At 33.4% G+C, this 22,658-nt stretch overlaps 1 protein-coding gene across 1 annotated transcript in view; it reads right to left on the bottom strand.

The window, feature by feature from the left end:
• LOC113519470 (uncharacterized) overlaps positions 1–22,658 on the bottom strand; it is a 144,709-nt gene that overhangs the window by 32,322 nt on the left and 89,729 nt on the right. Inside the window, exon 2 of the mRNA XM_052897012.1 lies at positions 2,071–2,136. Coding sequence (XP_052752972.1) covers positions 2,071–2,136 — 66 coding nt within the window. The remainder of the gene's footprint in view (positions 1–2,070; positions 2,137–22,658) is intronic.

Below are 22,658 nucleotides of genomic sequence, written 5' to 3' on the forward strand. Positions count from 1 at the left end.
ACCTTCATAGGTGAACGTTTTCTTCGGTCTTGGTTCACTTTTTTGCCCAAATAGTTTCTTTGGGAGTTTTGTTTGCTGAACAGATTGTGCTACGTGTCGTGACTCAACATTATCAATATAATAAAATATTGGAGAAAATTCATTTTTGACAGTAAAAGTTGGTAGATCATAATCAGGTTTGACTTTAACAATGTTCGATTCATCTAGCTTATCCTCTTTAGTACGAGGTTCGTTTTTAGTGGGTTCTGTTACGGCTTCATAAGCTTTACTCTGACGATGTAAAGTGTTAACATTTTGTAAAATAGACGGATTAACAATAAAGTTTAATTTCTTTTCTCCATCATGGGTAGGACCGTCAAGGAAATTAAAGGCTTCATTGTGAACATATCGCGGAACTTCTTTAAATGGTTGTATCCTTCGACCAACTGGTTCATCAAAAATTTGATTTTCAAGTTGGTTTTCAGGTGACGTAGGGGAATTCCAATATTTAAGATTATCTTGTGTTGGTTTACTAGCATAAACTATATCCATTTTGCTACTTGGAGCTAAATAGTCAGTGTTTTTAAGAACATATTGTTCAGGATCAATGAAGCCTAAATCTTGCTTAACGTTCCATTGGCCATCGAAATTGGAGTGCACACGGGTTGGTTTTACAATAACAGGGTCGTCTACATTTGTGGGCTTATTATAAAGTACGAGTGACGATTTCGTTAGGAGCTGCGCGTAGATTCGACCGTTATCTAATGTTGTTCCGAGGATTTGCGTGGCAAATTCCGTCGTTACGCCATCTTGGATGAACGTTCGTGCTGTCGATGTGAGTAAACCAATGAGAGGTTTCACGCTGTGGTACCTCCCAATCTTCGTATGATAGTCGTTTTTCTTCTGGTCATTAACAAGAAGAACTGTCAAGTCTGTGTCGGCGTTCCGTCATCGTGTCAAGTCACGGATAGGATTGTGAACGTTGAAGGTGCGTTATAATACAATAGTCCAGTTCAGTTGATTTGTTGACCACGACCGGGGATTAGATTTGAAAGAGAAAGAAAAAACATACAATTAATAATGCAAATATAAATAGAATAGAATAAATAAGACACTAATAGATATAAGATCAACGATTCGATTGTGTTAGCACTAATTTTGTACAACAATTCATTCTTTGTTTTAATGTTGATGATATATTGAAAAGATAGAATTCAAGGTCCGTTAGATGTAATTTTGCCATTTACATTATAACATTATGAAATAATATGCAATTATCTAAAATAAAAAATAGTTATGCAAGTTAACGAGGACTAAATTTACCGTATCAGGTAATTTAAAAATTAAGATTTTGTTTTACAAAAAGATGGCGACATCATTGATAATAATATTTAGAGATAAGATTTTGATTTTAGAGATAATTCTGCCCTCGCTAACAGGTTGTTAAACTATTCGCTATATCTTATTTTTTCAAGTGCAATAAAGAATATTTAATATAATATTTATATAAAAAAAATTATTATCATATACTATAAGTATGTACTTATTCAATAAAGAACCTACGCAAATTTATATAGGAGTTTGATTGAAACCTTTTAAATTGAATATAACATTAATGGACAAATAGTTATCAAAATCGGTTCAGAAAGATGTCGCGCAATACACGGATAATTAAACTAGTTAGCTGTATCTACGTAAAATTATAAAATATTTTTTTCCACAATAATAATTTTTTTAAGGAATTAAAGAAAGAAAATAGTGTATTAAAGTAACTTGCACTGAAGAAAAATTTGTGAATATAAAAAATGTGTAATAATTATAAACATATTAATATAAAATTAGAAAACTTGGTACATTTTGCAAATATGGAATTCAAAATATCATCAACTATTAAAATAAAAGGCACCTATGTAAATGCAATAATACAATCTGTTTAAGAGTTAAATATATCAAAGATTAAAAGAAAATAGAAAGAAATATCTTTTGAAACAGACAGAGTAATAGCTAATAGATTAGAGACATATGTAGTCATTCAAGCAAAGGCAGAAAATTTATACAGAAGAATGTTAAGGGAATCAATTTGAAACATACCCCTGTTTTCTGGGACACCTTCTCTTTTTATTCTGGATGCTTCAACTGTCTCCTCATTTGATAAGTCTGGAACAAAAGTAAAAAAAATATAGTTTACTATTACCAGTGTACTCTAAAAATAGATATCTATATATTCACGATACTGTATGAAAGACTAACGCTTACGATCAGCCTTTTAAAAATGATAAAGAAACATCTCCAACAACAGATAAGGAATAATTAAAAAAAAAAGCTGTGATAGATAAAAATGAAATAGCAGTTCCGCCTGCGTTTGCGCCGCATTGTTTTTCGCTAAAGAGGTAGGTATAAGGTGATTGGTAAGGAAAAAGTTGATCATTTACCCCATTGCGATTAAATCATTCGTTAGACTTATTCAGTAATGAAACAATGATTGCAACTTGGGATAGAACGTAATATATTTGGGACAAAGTATATATGTACATATAGCCGTTACACGGTTACTGACAATTCATTTTCCTTTAGTAAATGATTTTTAAGATGTAATGCCTCCACTGCATAATATGTATATAATATTAATTAAATACAAATTCTAATTTCCTTATTCATAAAAATGTCAAACCTCTCAAAAACCTGTTTTAATTATTGAACTGTTTTGTCCCTTTTACACTAAATTTCAATTTAAAAGAAAATAACAAAAGAGTGTAATAGTAAAAGTAGATTTGTAGAAAACTAGAGTTTATGAATAAAGGGATAAGGCTCTCTATCTATATTGCCATGCTGTTTCGGGGCGTCACAAAATAATTATAAAATCTTATACACTTTTTATGTATGTGCATTTTATTTTGTGATACTACCATAAACAGTGATATTGACCTATTAATATCTAGATAGGCTCACAATAATATATAACTATAGTTATATTAAAAGAAGTTCTGCAATTAATTGTATCAATTTCGCAACTCCACTCGTAAGGTTAGCCTAGATGTCTCATAGAAAGTCGTGAGCGAGGTCACAGGTTCTAGTCCGTTCGCTACTTACAATATAATCAGTACATGTAACTTGATTTGATTCAATCGTTATCTTACAATACTAATTATATTAGTAAAGAAATTAGTTCGAGAGGCAGCTGTAGGTTCGCCTTTTACAATATTAAAACGAAATATGGGCAAATTGTATATTACTTTCATTAATTATAACACCAACCTCTAACAACCTCGTTGGAGATTACAATCGTAAGTTTATTTTCTTTATTTTAGGTACTAATATACAAAATTTCAAAATGAGTTCGTTTGTTACCTCATAGCGCCTTAACGGCTTAACCAATCACTATGAAATTTGATATAAACGTACTAAATTAGGTGGAGAAGGTCGTAAGCTAGTTTTAATTCCGGTCAGTAAACATATTCCTATTACCGGTCAAAACCGCGGGTAAAAGTATTGAAAAAATATTTTTACATATTTCTCGTATAAGAATACTTTTTCCACGGAAAATCTAAGAATCGCTGGATTATAAAGAAAATAATTCAGATATTAACTATTACATTATGTCATATTCTTACAAGGTGATTTCAGTTTAAACCTAGAGTACTGTACTATATAGTTCATTTTCCTAAAATCAGACGCCATCAGATTTATGCAACTAAAGCTTACGCCGAGAAATCTAAATTGCAGTTTGTAAGAATTAGCTTAAGATAAGAGAACAAGCTCATAAAATAGCTAGAATATATCCGAAACAGGAAACCTTACAGCGAGCAGCATAATTGTGAGAAAAAATAACGCCAACATTTTCAGACTGTGGTTAGTATTGTTCTGAGGTTTTACGCAAGTATTTTTTTTTTCCCAGAGGGATCGGTCCCTTACCTCACAGCGCCACTTTCGTAAGTGAAATGTCTTGTGCAAACAAGTTGGATAACATAATCGCAGTGATCAATAATATAAGACACGTACAGGGTTGCCAGATGTTATTATTGATTTTTACCTAAATGTTTATTTATTTCTTTAAATCGATACCATTTTCTTCACTTTTACTTATTTATAAATTTGTATCGATTTTTAGTGCATTTAATCATGTACCACAAAGCAAAAACCATAAAGTAATATAAAAACTACACATTATCTGTACGTATTACTTTTTAACTTCTTTTTCACCTCTTCTTCTCTTATCGCAATCCTTTTTTCTGTTACCTTACTTGATGCATTTTGTTATATTTGTTACTTATTGGGCAATTTTGTGCCCAATAAGTAACTGAAACTTCTTTATGTTTATTTAAATTTTCTGCAAACATTTCTCCAAGAACTTAATTGTTTCATAATTTTACGAACAGAAAAACTTACTAAAATTTATAATTTTTTTTTATATTAAAATAATAAATAATACTTAAAGAATCAAAAAGTAAAATTGAAAGAAAAACATAAAAACGTTCTTTACAAAAATGTATGTATAAAATGTAGAAAATCAAGTGAACTATTTATTTGTTTAGCATTCTAGACGTATATATTGAAAAATTAAACAAAATACTAGCCCATCTCTCCAGGGGGTTAAACCACCCTAGTCCTTCACTCATTTGTAAAACCAGCAGAAATGTATGCATATCGTGGTCTCAGCCTAATAAACCTATTAAACTTAGCGAGTTACGAAAAACAAATCCTATTATAATTCATGTAAACTGGGTTTTATCCTAAACAATTAACAAATCCAGACCACGCAGACGAAGTCGCGGGTAAAAGTTGGTACATAAATATGTAAACGAAATGAGGCCCGTTTGAAGTCATTTGAAAAAAATATTACAACCGAGAATTGAATACGGAATAAAATATATGAACGCCCAGATACACTTCACCAAATGAGACACTCCCTGAGTGACAGACCTTGTTACTTATAGAAGAACTTGATTGGAACAGATAGTACATAGTGACCGTGTCAGTACGCCTCATCAGTAACTCGTATCACGTTAGTAATCCAGTAACTGACTCGCAGTTCCTGTAGACGGCACAGAAAGAGACCTGATTATTTTTTTATGACGTACCAAAGTAGGGCTGCCACGCATTGCATATTAATAATTTATCAATAAAAACATTTATATGGAATGAATAGAATAATGTATCTAATTGTTTGTAAGGCTCGTGCAGTTCCGGTTTCGATTCTCGGTTGGGCCAATATGAAAATGGAGAGGTAATCTTATATATACGTATATTAACTTGTCATGTAGTCCTGGCTTAGAATACGCCTTCCTATCCCGTGGGTGCGTAAGAGGTGGCTCCCTTAGCCAGTTTTGGTTATCAATAGTTTAATGGTCAAGGAATGAGCAGCAACGTCCCTCTTGAAATAAATGCGGTTGCCAATCCGCCTGACAAACGTGGCAACTACTAGCAAAACCCTTTATGAGGAAGACCTATGTTCAGCAGTGGACAGTTATTGGTTGATATAATGACATGATGACCCACAATAACAACGATTTGAAAACCGTTTTTTTAGAATCAGTTTTATAAAATATTGGCTTTTACATACATATATACATATCTGTCACGCCTGTCTCCCATTAGGGTAAGCAGAAACAATGGAACGCCAAATGCTTCGATTCAAACAAATCTCTTTCGCTTCTTCCACATTCATCAATCTTTTCATACACGCTCGCCGGTTACGGGTACTTTTAATTTGGCCCTTCTTCAGCACGTCGCCTATTTGGTCGACATACGTTCGTTCATTCAACATCTCCATTCATTCTTGCTCGATAAATCTCTTTCGTAATTCTTCTTTCATCCATCCTCTCCAAATGACCAAACCAACGCAACATTCCTTTTTCGATTTTTGCTTTTATCTGCGACTTTGTCTGTGTGACCGGTATATGTTCGCTGACTAGGGTAAAAAGTAGCCTATGTGCTTCTCCATCCTATACAATACTAGTATATCAACTTCATAGAGATTAATTAAGACGGTAAAAAGTAACAAACTAAATTTCCATAAACGCCTCTTACGACATCCACGGGGAAAGAAATGGGTAGCCCATTCTATGCAGGGACCACACGGCAATTTACAATATTAGCAAGAATTATGCTCATGAAATATAGCATCAATGATCGTTTTACAAATTCCGTGATCCCATGGTACGGAATTCAAAAATCGCCTGAATGTCGGCCGAATGAAATCGCGAGCGTCACTGATGAATAAATCATGTAACAAAAAAAACACGAGAAAGTAACATACTGCGAGTAAAATGGGCCGCACTATGCCAAATGAATTTACAAGTTGTGCATAATGATACTCACACTATACGGGCTTGTTTTATACTACCCTCAATATTGACTGTCACTGGGGTTACTGACATTGTTTCAATCGTAATTATTAGAACAGTTAGATCAACGTGTGTTTATGGTAATGATGTCTGATAAATTTTGTATAATGTACTTACGCTTTTGTGTTTCGGAGTAATACAACCTGGGATTCTACAAGTCGATGGTAAATGAGAATTTTCTAGGTGTCAATGGTATGGTAACCCCGCCTGCGCTAACGGGATACGCTGGCGGAGCACCAGTGAAGGGTAATAGATGAGAATGAAAACAGGCCAGTTAGCCCATCATGATGCATTCATCAGGAATTAACCATGATATTTTGCAGGGAACCGCGAGGAGGGCGACCTGGTTGGGTATATTGCTAGCAATAGGATTCTTAGTCTCTATTACTAACAATCCTTTTCCCCCCGAATTTTCTGGGTAAGCGCGCTAGATCCTAGATCATATTATCACCTTAGATAATATAGATAGAGTGTCTTCATACAAATGCTTCGAGAAAAACGGGTCAACTTTTTCATACAATTTTGCGTGATAAATATTTGTGAGTAATATATATAATATATGATATACCTTTATAACTTCTATATTTATTTTGTCTTATAAATTCTGTACATTATTAATGCACAAAAACTCATTTTACTTATTAAATAATTAAATATACGATATACTGTATGTATAGAACAGTGACAAAAAAACGAGTCAGCTAATTTGACAGCTGACAAAATGTTGGCCCGTTTTTGAGGCTCGATGCTTTATATATATATATATATATATATATATATATATATATATATATATATATATATATATATATATATATATATATATATATAATTTAAGATTATCACTACCATCAAGATCGAAATAAGATCAAGAGCGAACGTATCATGTAATAAAAAAAATAAAGGTAAAAAATGTATTTAACAAATACATATTTCAACATGTTTCAAATATTTGAATTTAGAATTTTACAACGAACTTTTACAATTTTTTATCACAACTACAAACTTTTTTCACAAAGAAAAATGCAGCTTTAATTGTCACAATATTGATATTGTCTGTCTGTATGTTTATAACGGCTTTACGCAAAAACTATAACACCAAATTGGATGCGGTTTTCAGTATTGTATACATGAAGGTCTGTTAATTTACTGTATTTATATTTTTTTATACCACTGATGTGGCAAACAAGCATACGGCCCATCTGATTGTAAGCGGTTACCGTAGCGTATGAATGCTTGTAATATCAGAGGTATTACGCGCGCGTTGCCGACCCTGAAGAAACCTCTTTACCCCCCTTTTGAAGAACCCTATGCTGTAGTCTCTTAGGAAAACCTCGGCAGAGAGCTCATTCCATGACTTGAGTGTTCAATTTTTATAACTAATGCAATAAAGTGTAAATAAGATACAACTTATAATTTGATGTTTACTTGATACGTCAACTAGAAGTAATTACCTACTTCCAAAATCCGCACCCAATGTCATTTCCTACTAGTGAACCACCTATGGTTAACTAATGTAAATTATTATTATTTGATAGCTAATCATGCATCTTCTAGTTATTTCTCTGTTTGTCCTAACTGTTAGTTAAGTGGACCTGTACTAATTTAAATAAAATATTAATATACGTACTATCTACTGTTACTGTGTAAAGTCGATGATAATGGAACTACCTTAGGAATATATAAGTATATCCTTTCAAATAAAAAGATTTTTTTTAAATAGCTCCTGAATTGAGTGAAAAATCGATAAGCATTACAAAAATACAGCCGAACAAAGAACACTCTTTTTTGAAGTCGGTTAAAATGTAAAAATTTGCCAACCTCTATGCAGGCTGAATACACTGAACACTTGTAATACTATAGAGACATTTATGTAATACCGTATTAATTAAATACATGTTAAGAATGTAGGTTAGATTGAAAAAGTTAAAATTATTATTATACAATTTCAGTACAACAATTAAGGTGATTGTTCAAACAAAAGAGTTAATATTACGCATCAAATTGTCAAAATAGTAATTATTTCGCACGCTCTCATTAAAAAAAAGTTATACGATTTGCACATTCGATAAGCTAATTTTAAACTTTATACAAAGAGATTTAAGGTAGACAATCCAATAGTTGTTATCTAAAGAAATGGCGACAAGGTGTTCTAAATTCAAATCCTATGATTAGATGTTTTAACATAGACGTCTGGGAACTGATACGCCACAACGGTTCATTCACAAGTACGTACACACTCCCACAGAGTTCTCTTTAGTGATGTACAGTCAGGCTTGACTTGAGTATTCACTCGAATACCTACTAGGTACTCAGCTAGTCGATTACTCAATATACAAAATTCGGATACACAATATTCGATTACAAGGTTCGAGTTTTTTGTTTTTTTATTATTTTCTTTATTTATTTAATCAGCTGGGTGGGCTTTATAGTCTCCCAATACGCTCACCCAGGAAATAATCAGTGCAATAATTTTCTTTTTAAATGAGTTGCAAAAAAACTCGAATACTCGTACCAAAAAAGACCGACACGGCACGTCACTAGTTCTCTGATAGTATCGAAACGAAATAACTTTGCGTTGGCCGATTTTAATCGCGTCTGGTTTATTTTTACTTTGTACAGGTTTCACTTTTACTTCCCATTGTCGTTTTCAACGAAAGTAAGGTATAGTACTTACTTATCGTTTTGTGGTAACAGTGCTTTCTATCAAAACTCATGGTTATTCCAAATGGAATGTGACTTTTTTTCAACAAAATACAATTCAACTTTAGCGCATGTTGGACGTGACAGACTTAAATACACACAAATAATTTTTGTAATAACTTCAAATGACAAAGAAGTTGACGGCCCACCTGATGGAAAGTAATAACAGTCTCGCCTATAGGCATAAATTGCACCATTGACATCATAAGCCCAAGGTTTCTTCTTTTTACTCTAAGTTTTTTTTAACCAACTTTAAAAAGAAGGTTCCCAATTCGGTTGAATTTTCGTTCTGTTCGTTACCTCATAACTCCGTCAGTTCTAAACCATTTGGATTTATTTTTTATTTGCAAGGATATACCTACAGGTTGGTCTCATAGAAATTTTATCAAAATCCATTTAGTACATTTGTTTTTAAATCAAAGTAACTGATTTTACCACTATTGAAGTCTTTTTTTTTTTGTAAAACCCAATCTTATTGGTAATGTGGTAAATACATAAATAACATAATAAAATGGATACCTATATCTACTAGCGCTGTGTTCGGAACATTTCTCTTATAGCATTTTAAGATAATTTCTTTCAAAATCATTGTTATTGGTACAATTCCTGATACTCTACGCTCTATCTCATTGAAGTGATAGTATACACAAACGCCGTGTAGTCCCGGCATAGAATAGGCCACCCCTTCCTTCTCTGTAAGTTTCGTATGCTTGAGGGATGGGCAGCAGCGACCCTCTCAAAACATCACCAAAGCCTAACTGCGGTTGCCAACGCGTCTACCAAGCGTAACTAAGGGCGAAATCCCCCAAAGGGGAGACTTATGTTCAACAGTGGACAGTTAACGGCGATTTATTTATTCTTTATTACACAATAATTTTTTTATAAATTTTTATTATAATTATGCACTATGTTAATATTCTTAGAGCAATGCAGAAGAAACTACATGATTGATATACGTAATACATATATGTTATTTCGAACATCACGACAAATCTCGAAGTAATTTCTTTGTTGTAAAATAAGTGTGAGATAAAATAATAATGTAATTACGGAACTATTATGGAAAAGTTATTTTTGTTTAAAAGTAAATTGTACATATCACACATACATACATACATATCTGTCACGCCTATCTCCCATTAGGGTAGGCAGAGACAATGGAACGCCAAATGCTTCGATTCAAACAAACCTCTTTCGCTTCTTCCACATTCATCAATCTTTTCATACACGCTCGCCGGTTACGGGCACTTTTAATTTGGCCCTCCTTCAGCACGTCGCCTATTTGGTCAACATACGTCCATCTAGGGCGGCCCCTACCGACATCTCCATTCATTCTTGCTCGATAAATCTCTTTCGTAATTCTTCTTTCATCAATCCTCTCCAAATGACCAAACCAACGCAACATTCCTTTTTCGATTTTTGTCACTACATCGTCTTTCACATATCATACTATATTATATAAATCTCAAATTAGTTAATCGCCACAATACGAGCAAATTATATCTAAAGCGATTTCAAATGTATTTTCTCCCGCAAACGCTCAGACTGTGGAGTGAGCATCCCTCCCCTGCCGAGGTTTTCCCTTAAGGCTACAGTATGGGGTTCTTCAAAAAGAGTGCATTGTGGTTTCTTCAGAGTCGGCAACGTGCACGCCCCTAGTGTTCTTGTTGCAGGTATCCATAGGCTACAGTGACTGTTTACCATCAAATGAGCTATATGCTTATTTACACTTTAAATTTCAACTTTTTTATTGTATTTTTATTACTTTTTAATTTGTCTCTTACATATAAAATGTCCTAATTCTGAATTTATTCCAAACTAGCTGCTCGTTCCGGTTTTGCACAGGTGTACTGATAATGAAAATAAAAAAAAGATCTTCCTACTATCTTCTATCTCATTCACTCACTCGCTTTTTTATGTGGAGATTATTTTAACCAAAAATTTCCATTTTTCCGTACGATTTTTTAAACGTTTACTTTCATACAAACCTTGTCTATTAGAAACATAAAATTAGCCAATATGCAGCTAATATATATATAATAATGAGTAGGGATAATTTATATATTATTATATGTATTACATCTCCCATATCTAGAACTAACAAAATTTTTCATCGTATCTCCTACCAAATTGTTTATAATTACTCCTCTCCATCCAAAGGTTGCCTGGAAGAGATCGCTCATAGCGATAAGGTCGCCCATTGTTTTCTCATTGTGATTATTTCTTGTAATTATTTATATTTATAATAAGTTTACTATTGTAATCTTTTGGAGGAAACAATAAAGAGTATCTATCCATCTATCTATCTATTCTTAAGTGATGAGCATGTTTATATAGACATTTGATATGGGATAGATATATGGAGGATAAAATGAATAAGATAGACATAGACTGAACGATAAACAAGCTGAAGTGGCAATGGGCTGGTCATATAGCTCAAAGAACCGACAACCGATGGGGAAGAAAGGTTCTTGAGTGGCGACTCCGCACAAACAGTTTAGGACGACCAACTAGATGGAGTGAAGACCTCAAATGCATTGCAGGGAGTCAGTGGATGCAGGTGGCTCAGGACTGTTCTTTATGACAGTCTATGGGGGAGGTCTATGTCCAGCAGTGGACAGATAATGGCTGAGATGATGATGATGAGACGTTAAATAGTAAAATACCTAATTTTAAAATAAATGATAAATATATTGAAGTAAAAATATTCCTGTATGTAACATAGAAAAGAAGATATGTCACTTAGAAAAAAAAACGACTTTATAAATGTAAGTTACGAGGATTGGTGCTTAAACGTTGAAATGGTCCAAGCGTTTCGAAAGGAGTATTAACTTTTATGGCGGGAAAATTTACATGTAAAAAATTTGCGCAGGCGCACAAGATGGTGGTATACTTATATGGTGTGTGCGAGTGAGATGGCCTACATAACTATGTCAGTGGGTGAGCCAAGCCCTGAGTCAACGCACTTGCATTGCCTACAGTCGCAACTTGTAAAGTGTAGTTCACACTAGTCCTATACTATATTATTGGATAAATATAAGATATTCAAACATATATTTAAATTTTAATTTATTGTATTAAAGTATAATATTTCTTTTTAAGATAATTATTATTATTTCAGCCGTTAACTGTCCACTGCTGGAGGGAAAGGGATTGTTAGTAATGGAGACTGAGAATCCCATTGCTAGCAATATACCCAACCAGGTCGACCTCCTCGCGGTTCCTCCTGGAAACAATCATGGTTAATTCCTGATGAATTCATCATGATGGGCTAACTGGCCTGTTTTCATTCTCATCTATCTCCCTTCACTGGTGCTCCGCCAGCGTATCCCGTTAGCGCGAGCGAGATCACCATAGCATTTTCACACAGCAAAAAAAAATTGTCCACTGCTGAACATAAGCCTTTCCCATAAGGGCAATTTTACCAGTAGTGCCTAATTGCGGTTGCCAAGTGTGGCAGGCAGGCATTTAGAGATATTTTAAGAGGGACGCTACTGCCCATCCCTCGACCATAAGTTTTCTTAGCCGTCTTACGATATCCGCGAGAAAGGAAGGGGTGGCACGTTCTATGCCGGCACACACATGGCGATTTAAGGTTATATACGACATTATTTCCTAGTTCATTTTTGCAATCGAAGCATTTGGCGTTCTATTGTTTCTGCCTACCCTAATGGGAGACAGGCGTGACAGATATGACATATTCATTTTTGCGTGTTTAACTAATATAAAAAAATCATTAAAATTAATAACATTATCTTATGTGATGACAGTTTTCATTTATTTACTTTATTTAATCACTTTAGTAATTAATTTAATTGTCTGTTAAAATTCAGAACTACTGTAATTGTAATTTTTTAAAATTTATCATTTTTGTTACAGTCAAATATAGATGAGAAAGAGAATTGATGTCCTAATAGCGAGTCTAAACTTCACATTCTTTCTGCAATTACGCTGTTAGTTTTTGCTCTAACTCCAGAAACATATATAAAATTCTAGCGCAAAAGCTCCACCGTCCGACATTTTCAGGGTTGTCAAATGGAAAATAAACCTATAACATTCTAGATATATATGTAATATCCTTTTTTTATAATAATTAACAAATATTAAACAATAAGAATTATAATAATTAATTTATTAATCTCATAAAGATATATATAAAAGTTGACTGACCCATATATCAACATACAGCCAAATCACCGAATCTAGAATCTTGAAATTTTCCGAATAGGCTCTTTATATAGCGTAGGTAAAGATCAAAAAAGAAATTTAAAAAATTCGGCCTCTGAAGGGGTTATACAGGCCATGAAAAGTTCTATTAAATTTCGTCAATTTAGAATTTAGACACGTAAAATTTGAGTCACGTTAGTAAAAGCTAGTAAAAAATAAAAAAAAAACTTATGTGGGGATGGTGCCCTCTGGTGTCCAGAATTCCTAGGTCACTCACGTTACACGCAGTATACTGTAGTATAAATATTTCTTCGACGGGACTTTCGCAAGATCAAAAATTACAAGCCACATCAGCCAATCCCGTATTTCGTGTTTTCTCAAAATTAACTCTTTATCTATAATGATGATTGCATAACAGTACTGATGGCACTGTACTTTCAACATCTGTCATTTCACATGTTTTAGATGACCGGATGTGTGGCAAACGTGAGTTGCTTATTTTATGTATATTTTACAAGGTTAAGTTAGAGAGAGATGAATAATATTCTACATATTCATTTCACGCATAATTTTGAGTGGTAGGTGATATGGATACCGATCCGATATCTATATATTGAAATCATGTAGACTTTGATGACGGAAAAAATTACATTTCCCATTTCGATATCACCCATATCCGTCGGATATCTGTTTTCAAATATGTTAAGAGTGTTATCCAGTATTATTTTTTGGATAACACTTTTAAGACATTCGATATTAGACCAATATATAAATATTGTAGGTAAAAATTTTTAGATATTGCTATTAGTCAACCCTATTGAGTGGTGCTCGCACACGTAGTCAGTAAGGTTTTTTTTGATGGGTGAAAATGGAATGATAACTCCGCCTGCGCTAACGGGATACGCTGGCGGAGCACCAGTGAAGGGTGATTAATGAGAATGAAAACAGGCCAGTTAGCCCATCATGATGAATTCATCAGGAATTAACCATGATAGTTTCCAGGGAGAACCGCGAGGAGGTCTACCTGGTTGGGTATATTGCTAGCAATGGGATTTTTAGTCTCCATTACTAACAAATCCTTTTCCCCCCAGTCAGTAAGGTAGGTTAGGTTAGGTTTAGTTTGGTGAAAGCCTCATCCATCATCTCGTCTATCACCCTTCACTGGTGCTCCGCCAGCGTATACCGTTAGCGCAGGCGGGGTTACCATACCAATTTTCACCCATCAAAAAAAACCTGCTAAGTGTGACAACTACTGGCAAAACTCCTCTTATGGGAAAGACTTAAATTCAGCAGTGGACAGTTAATGGCTCAAATGAAATTATGCTGTTCTTAATATACCTGTTCTTAAATTGTTGGTTGCCCGATAGTGTACAACTGTTGATACTGATGTCAAATCCAAAGCAATGGTTACTACTATATATATGTACACAGTTAGCAATAAAAATCTATTCTATTCTATTCTATGAAATACTCGTAATTACTGTTTTTTTTTTTTTTTTTTTATAGATGATAATGAAATAATAACCCCACCCGCGCTATCGGTATACGCTGATAGGGCACCAGTGAAGGATGATAGACGAGGATGAAGCAGGTCAGTTAGCCCATCGTGACGAATTCAACGAGAATTGTTCGCGATGGTTTCCAGGAGGTTGACCTGATAGGGCATATTGCTAGCAATGGGGCTGTCAAACTCCATTGATAACAATCCTTTCCCCCCCGTAATTACTGTTAGACTTCTGCATACTGACTTATGCTCTGGTCATTTATTGATTTGTTTACATATTCATTTAATTACATTGAAATAAACTATGATCCCCGTTTGTAGTAAAATCTAAAATTTATTATTATTATAACAAAAAGCAGATATATAATCATAAATATATTCAAGAACAACCGGTTACTAGGATATTGTTATTTGGTGACTAATTCGGTGAGATCACAGTTTTAAGAGATTGCGACAGATTGGAGTTTGGATGTGGATTTAGCAGCGGAATATTAACGAATAACAAGCCATTGTACGCGGCATCGCCTTTCAGAAACCATAGATAATACTATACTAGTGGGGAGGGGAAAGTATTATTAATGACGAGATTCAACAGCCCCATTGCTAGCAATACATCCTACCAGGTCGACCTCCGCGCGGTTCCCCCTGGAAACCATAGTGGTTAATTCTTGTTCAATTGATTACTATGGGCCACTTGACCTACCTTTATCTTCATTTGTCACCCTTCACTGATACCCCGCCAGTGTATACCAATAGCACAGACGGGGTTTCCTGTCCATCTTCACCCATTAAAACAAAACAATACTATTATATATTATTAATACCGATACCGTTGTCTCTCGTTCCTAAAGGTATTTACAGAGGAATAACACCTGAGTCCTCAGGAATGGCAACGCATGGGGGGGTATCATGGACGAAACAGTATACTCTGTTATGTCCATGGTACTGCTCATCTCTATAGGCGACGGTTACCACTTTCCATCAGATGGGCCGTCAGCTTCTTTGCCATTCTAAGTTGTATAAAAAAAAAATAAAAAAAAAGAATTATCAGGAGACCTTTTACAGAGTAATCCTCGTATATTTGTGAGTGTGAGAAATGCAGGAAGAAAGTAGTTTGTTAAACAAGTGATTTATGAATTACTAATTGGCAAATTAATTGCTATTTGGCAACCGCAGTTAGGCTTTTGGAGATGTTTTAAAAGTAACACTGCTGCCTGTTCCTCGACCATTAAATTCCCGTAGTCGCCTCTTACGACACCCACGGGAAAGGAAGGGCTAAACTATTTTATGCCGGGATCACACGGCGATATATATATTGCTCATGCAATCAAAATTGCATTCAGATTATTAATCAATTCTTTTTTTTCATTTCTGAGCGTAATTACAATATCAACTTTAGATTATATAGATAGAGCATCGAGCTTAAAAACAGATCAAATTTTTGTCAACTCTTTCTCAAATTAGGTGACTTCTTTTTTATCAGTATTTGTTATATACTTACGCATATATCTTCACGTATTATTTAATAAATATAATGAGTTTTACGCATTAAAAAAAATGCAGAAATTATAAGACAAAATAAATATAGAAGTTGCAAAAGAATCACTCGTAACTGTTTATCACGCAAAATTGTATGAAAATGTTGACCGGATTTTCTGGATGCATTTGTATGGAGACACTCTATCTATATAATCTAAGATACGAACATACAATATTTCATTTTTATATATATAAATTTCCATTGCTCTGTCAAGCTTTAAGTCATACAGTTGCATAATATATGCCCAGCAGGAAGAAACAGCTTCCTATAATTTACTGAAGCTTATCTCTGCTAGAACATTCTAAATCTGTCGCAATGACGCTGATCTGGTTCCAATGATGCGGTCATTCGTATATAACCCACTTTTTGTTCGCATGATCTTGACTATTAAGACATAATTGTATCGTAACAATTTATCGTAATCATCGATTAACTTCCCACTTATGGACACAGGTCTCCCCCCAAGAGAGGAGGTTTATTTAGCTATTAGTAACTAGTGATGTGCCACGTGGGGCTGACTCGTATATTGACTCGAATAACTACTCATCTATTCGAGTACTATTAAATAGTTGTAATATTGTATTATATATTCATATAAAACTCTTTTAAACAGTTTAAGATATAGGTTTCCAGCACTTGCGATATTCGAATAATAGTTGGGTCTATCGTATGTTAAATTAAATTTAATAATGTAACGGAAATATAAACCGTTACATTATTAAATTAAATTTTCTTAAATTACTAAACGAATCATTTAATAAATGATTCTTATTACGGAGCTAATAACTCTTTGCTATACAATTCCAAATTCTAAATTCAAATATTTTAAAACTGGAACACTTTATGAAAACTTCATAATTAATTAATCTCCAGAGGGAGATTTTGTACAAAAGTCGATTGCTTGGGTACCTCTGTCCCATCCGTGTTTCAACCGTGAAGCAGTTGTGTTTGCATGGCTGTGTTTCAGTTTGAAGGGTGGGATATGGTGTGAATTTACTGGGTACAGAGGAATAACACCTAAGTCCTCAGGAATGGCAACGCATGGGGGGTATCATGGGCGAAACAGTATACTCTGTTATGTCCATGGTACTGCTCATGTCTATAGGCAACGGTTACCACTTTCCATCAGGTGGGCCGTCAGCTTGTATACCATTCTAAGTTGTATAAAAAAAATATTGTTGTTTTAAAATTCCTCTAAACTGGACAATCAAAGAGCATGACTCACACAGCCTAACATAAAAATAAAATATATTCTTACTTTTTGTTCGTTTAAATAAAAATAATAGTGAGATTACTAATACGATATCGCTGAGCGATTTGTTAACTAAAATACCAGTAAATATTTAGGCACATAAGATTTTAATCAGTAACGTGTAACAGAAAAAAAAAACAAGATATACCTGCAATAATATCATTCGCTAATAATATACAAAGAGAGACAGTCACAAGGTTAACTTCTTAATTCTATGTCACAATAGTGATTAGGTCAGTCCCTAACGATCCTCTAACTATTGTTTGCTATGGGAAATAGAACTGTACTGCTTTGCATATAATACTCAAAGTTATTTAATCCTTTCTAAGATGTACACACGAGTACAATGTACTTAAGAAATTATGGGAACCGGATACTTGATGGGAGTAAACAATGGATTATTTTTTAATTACTAAATAATTCAATCATTCCGACTATTTTGGACAAAAACAGAGAATTTACATAAATCATAACAAAATTAAAACCGGTCAAGTGCGAGTTGGATTTGCATGTTAAGGGTTTCGTACATAAATAACCTTATTTTTTATTGTATTATATAGATATGAGATAAAGTACTAGTAGTTGAAGTGATTTCTTGTATGAAATAAGCACGGACGGATGGACAAAATTGCACTGTAAGTATACTAGTGTATGCTAATTATTATTTATTTATCTCAGGTCTCATCTCGAGTTCTTGAAACCTTGAGCAAAAAAATAAATAAAAATATTGAATTAAACCCCAAAAAATTAAACTTGTTTTGATATAAAAATATCTTACTACTTTGCAATTGTTTGTCACATCAGTGGTATACAAATTTATATATTTGGCGTCCCACATAAAAAATATTAACTTCAATTGTGACAAAACTAGTTATTTTGGTCTAAAAATTAAACTGCTGAACCGATTTTGGTAAAATTTCAATGGAACCAATCTGCAAGTAAGTCCTTTCAGATGGAAAGTAAATTTTTTTAAATCGGTAAAGAACTGACGGAGGTATGAGGTAACAAATATAAATAAAACCGAATCGAAAACCTTCTTCTATTTAAAGGTATTTGTAAATATATTTTTTTAGCAGAATTTAAAGAATAATAAAGTAAGCATAATTTAAATAAAAATTATTAACTTGTAAAGAGAAATACACTGTGCTGTCGTGTTTTGTGTTAACACGCATTTACGCAACACTTTACATGTTTTCCTTTACATTAACAGCTCTACCGTATGTAGAAATTGTTTGAAATGTTAACATTAACGACTCTATAGATCTTATGGTGTCGGTATTTATGTATTTATTACACAATTGTTAAATTTGAACTTGTATAATTGGAACTGCTCCATGCCGAGGTTTTCCCAAGGGACTACAGCATGGGGTTCTTCAAAAGGAGGGTAAAAAGGTTTCTTAAGAGCCGGCAACGCAGCGCGTAATACCTCTGGTATTGCAGGCGTTCATAGGCTACGGCAACCGCTTACCATCAGGTGGGCCGTATGCTTGTTTGCCACCTCAGTGGTATAAAAAAAAAGCTTGTATAATAAAAAAAATATCATTATATTAGACGATGATATTTTTATGATATCATTATATTAGAGGGACGCTACTGCCCATCCCTCGACCATTAAGTTGTCGCCACTTAGTCGCCTCTCACAACACCCACGAGAAAGGAAGTGATGGGCAATTCTACGCAGGGACCACACGCCACGGAAAAACATAATTTCTCTCTTCATCCATCATTACTGAAGGTCCATCCTTAAAAGGTGTCTGTTGCCTCTCTTATAATATTATGATCTCAAAAACATCACAAAATAAAACATAATTACATTATTAGAAAGAATGAATGAAAATTATTAATCACCAGAGAGAGACTTTGTACAAAAGTCGTTTGCTTGGGTACCTCTGTCCCATTCGTGTTTCTACCGTGAAGCAATTGTGTTTGCATGGCTGTGTTTCAGTTTGAAGGGTGGAATGTAGCAATGAAATTACAGGGTACAGAGGAATAACACCTTAGTCCTCTGGAATGGCAACGCATGGGGGGTATCATGGGCGACACAGCTAACTGTCAAATTAACTGACGCGTTTTTTATCAAGTTCTATATACTTACGCACGTAATGTATCTTTACGTATCTATATTTAATTATTTAATAAACAAATTAGGTTTTGCACATTAAAAAGGCGCAGAATTTATAAGACAACATAAATATAGAAGTTATAAAGGAATCACTCGTAACAAGAATTTATCTCGTAAAATTGTATGAAAAAGTTAATCCGCTTTTCTTGAAACATTTGTATGAAGACACTGTATCTATATAATCTAAGGATTATTTTTACATGCGACTTCGTCCGCCTGAGCGGAATTTATTGACCGACTAGGATAATAAGTAGCCTATATCTTATGCATCTCAATTAATATGTACATACAGAATTTCAAAATAATTAGTTAATCCGTTAAATTGCCATCACTTTCACATTTTAATCGTATTAGTGAAAATAGACAGAAATTTATTGCAAACTATTATAGAATTATTAAAATATAGAAATCATTAACACATAATTATCATGTGATCGATATTTTTTTAATTTCAAATTTTAAACGGACCGTGATCAAAGAAAGCAGAGCATGTTATAAAAATGCCTGTGTAAAAAATCTTACAAATTAAAAGTTTATTTAAGCAAAGGAAACGTTTTTTTTATAGAGTTGTTTATAAGCCGATCTAAAATATTCCAGAGATATGTAATCCAAACTTTATTACTAAAAATACTTTTACTACGTGAGTTCTCTAATCAGATAAAGTAATAAATATAAAAAAGGAAAATAAATATTAAAATAATTAAATAAAAACTAAATTCTTTCTATCAACGTTCGATTAGATATCTTTTTCTAAGAATGTCCAGTCCACTATTCTATTTTTAAATCGAAGAAAAAGCTCATAGCCAATTCCAATTTTAAAATTCTACTATCGTATAAAGCCAGTTACACATTGACCCCGCAGAAAGTGACATCGAGTGAAAGTCTTTGACTGGTGATGTTTATAAAAAATTTCACATTCCGCAAAATGTTGTTCACACGCCTCTAATGTGATAATTTAGTGTATTAAGCGTGTAACAAGCACGAAATGAGCTTTGTTAAAAGTGTTGTCATTCAAAAATCGCCGTTCCGTGTAAACGAATAATATTTTAAATGCCCCCGGGCAAACTATTCACTAACTTCAACTTTACTCCGTTACAATAGAGTCTATATTTTTGGCGGGAATTATTCGAATTATCATAACAATATTTGTTTGCTCAATTATACCGATGTTTTCAATTGCTTCTGGTTTAGCGTGTCAAACTCTATTAATGCATGTCAATATTTTAACGCTACTAATAATGGTTCGGGTCATTGGGCCACAAATATTGTCTGAGCAAATATTGTTTAGTAAAATGTCATAGAAAGATATAAGTTCCTTAAATAATATTAATTTACTGAATTATATGTAACGGTACTTTCAACAATCATTTTATTGCAATTATTTGTTTACTTACTACACATTTTCACAATAAAAATTATAATACATACTCGAATTTAATTAATATCATTGAACTGTGTACACAACTTAGATAAGATAGTATAGACATTGCTTAACTAATAACGAATAAATTTAAAAAAACCTTTAATTGATTAATAGACTGGCTGTATTAAAAAAAAAATAAAAAAAAAACAAGAAAATAGAAAAAGTAAACATTACAAAGTTTTGAATTTAAACCGCAATAGTTACTTGCACATTCCAAATTCAAAGCAGCGAAGAAGAAACAGATCAAAACAAAGAAACTGTTGTCGCGTTACGAATTTTTATGTTTTTTTGCATACCGTTGTTTGATCGAATTAATCTGAACTTTACAACGTATTGTTTTAGGAAACGTTTTTGTGTGCTCTTTCGCGCGGTCACAAATGACATGAATGTCAAGTACATGAAATCGATTAGTTTGCAAATTTCCGAATACTTTCGAAGCGAGACCATTGACCAGGTATTGAAGTGAAAGATAATTAGCATTACTTCACAATAGGAGTAGCTATTTGTAAATTTTGTTTAGAAAGTAAAATTTCTATAACGATTTATTATTTCTCCATTGAAGTTATTACTTTTAAAAATATTTACAAATGCAAGTAAATTTTTATATGACTATTATTGTTTTTATACAACTTAGAATGGCAAACAAGCTGAAGGCCCACCTGATGGAAAGTGGTAAACGTCGCCTATAGACATGAGCAGTACCATGGACATAACAGAGTATACTGTTTCGCCCATGATACCCTCCATGCGTTGCCATTCCTGAGGACTCAGGTGTTATTCCTCTGTACCCAGTAAATTCACGCCATATCGCACTCTTCAAACCGAAACACAGCCATGCAAACACAACTGCTTCACGGTTGAAACACGAATGGGACAGAAGTACCCAAGCAATCGACTTTTGTACAAAGTCTCCCTCTGGTAAATATCTGGTATATATAATATAAGTAGATATAGATGTGGTCCCGGCATAAAATGGGCCACTCCTTTCTTTTCCGTGGGTGTAGTAAGAGGCGATTAAGGGAATTTAATGGTCGAGGAATGGGCAGCAGTGTCCCTCTTAGAACATTACAAAAAGCCTAACTGCGTTTGCCGACCCGCCTGCCAAACGTGGCAACTACTACAAAACCCCAATAAGGAGAGGTCTAGATCTTATCCCCTAATAAGATGTTCAACATTGGACTCATATGAATAAATGATTAAGATATATAAATGTATTTTTATTATTATTTCAGCCATTAACTGTCCATTTTTGATGTGTTCAAGCTTTCCTTATAAGAGGAGTTTTGCCACATAAATGTTTACAAAAATGCAATAAATTTAATATGAAATAAGTCGAAATAAATTCATAATCTAATTAATGGCGTGTAGTCATAAAAAAATTAATTATTATGTTAAAAATTAAAAAAAAAATGATTAGTGTTTAGTGTAATTAAAGTTTATGATATTCATAAATATTTTCTTATATACGGATCATGAATAAGACAGATCATTAATTAAATTTTATTTTTGTAATTAAAACATTATTGCATGTATAAAATAAATATAGTTTATTATATAACCAATATATAACACTCCAATTTCAATAAAGAGGTTAGAAAATTTATGAACATCATAAATTTTAATT

This window comes from Galleria mellonella, unplaced genomic scaffold (assembly GCF_026898425.1).
Source record: "Galleria mellonella isolate WM207_F2 unplaced genomic scaffold, CSIRO_AGI_GalMel_v1 utg352, whole genome shotgun sequence".
NCBI lineage: Eukaryota > Metazoa > Arthropoda > Insecta > Lepidoptera > Pyralidae > Galleria > Galleria mellonella.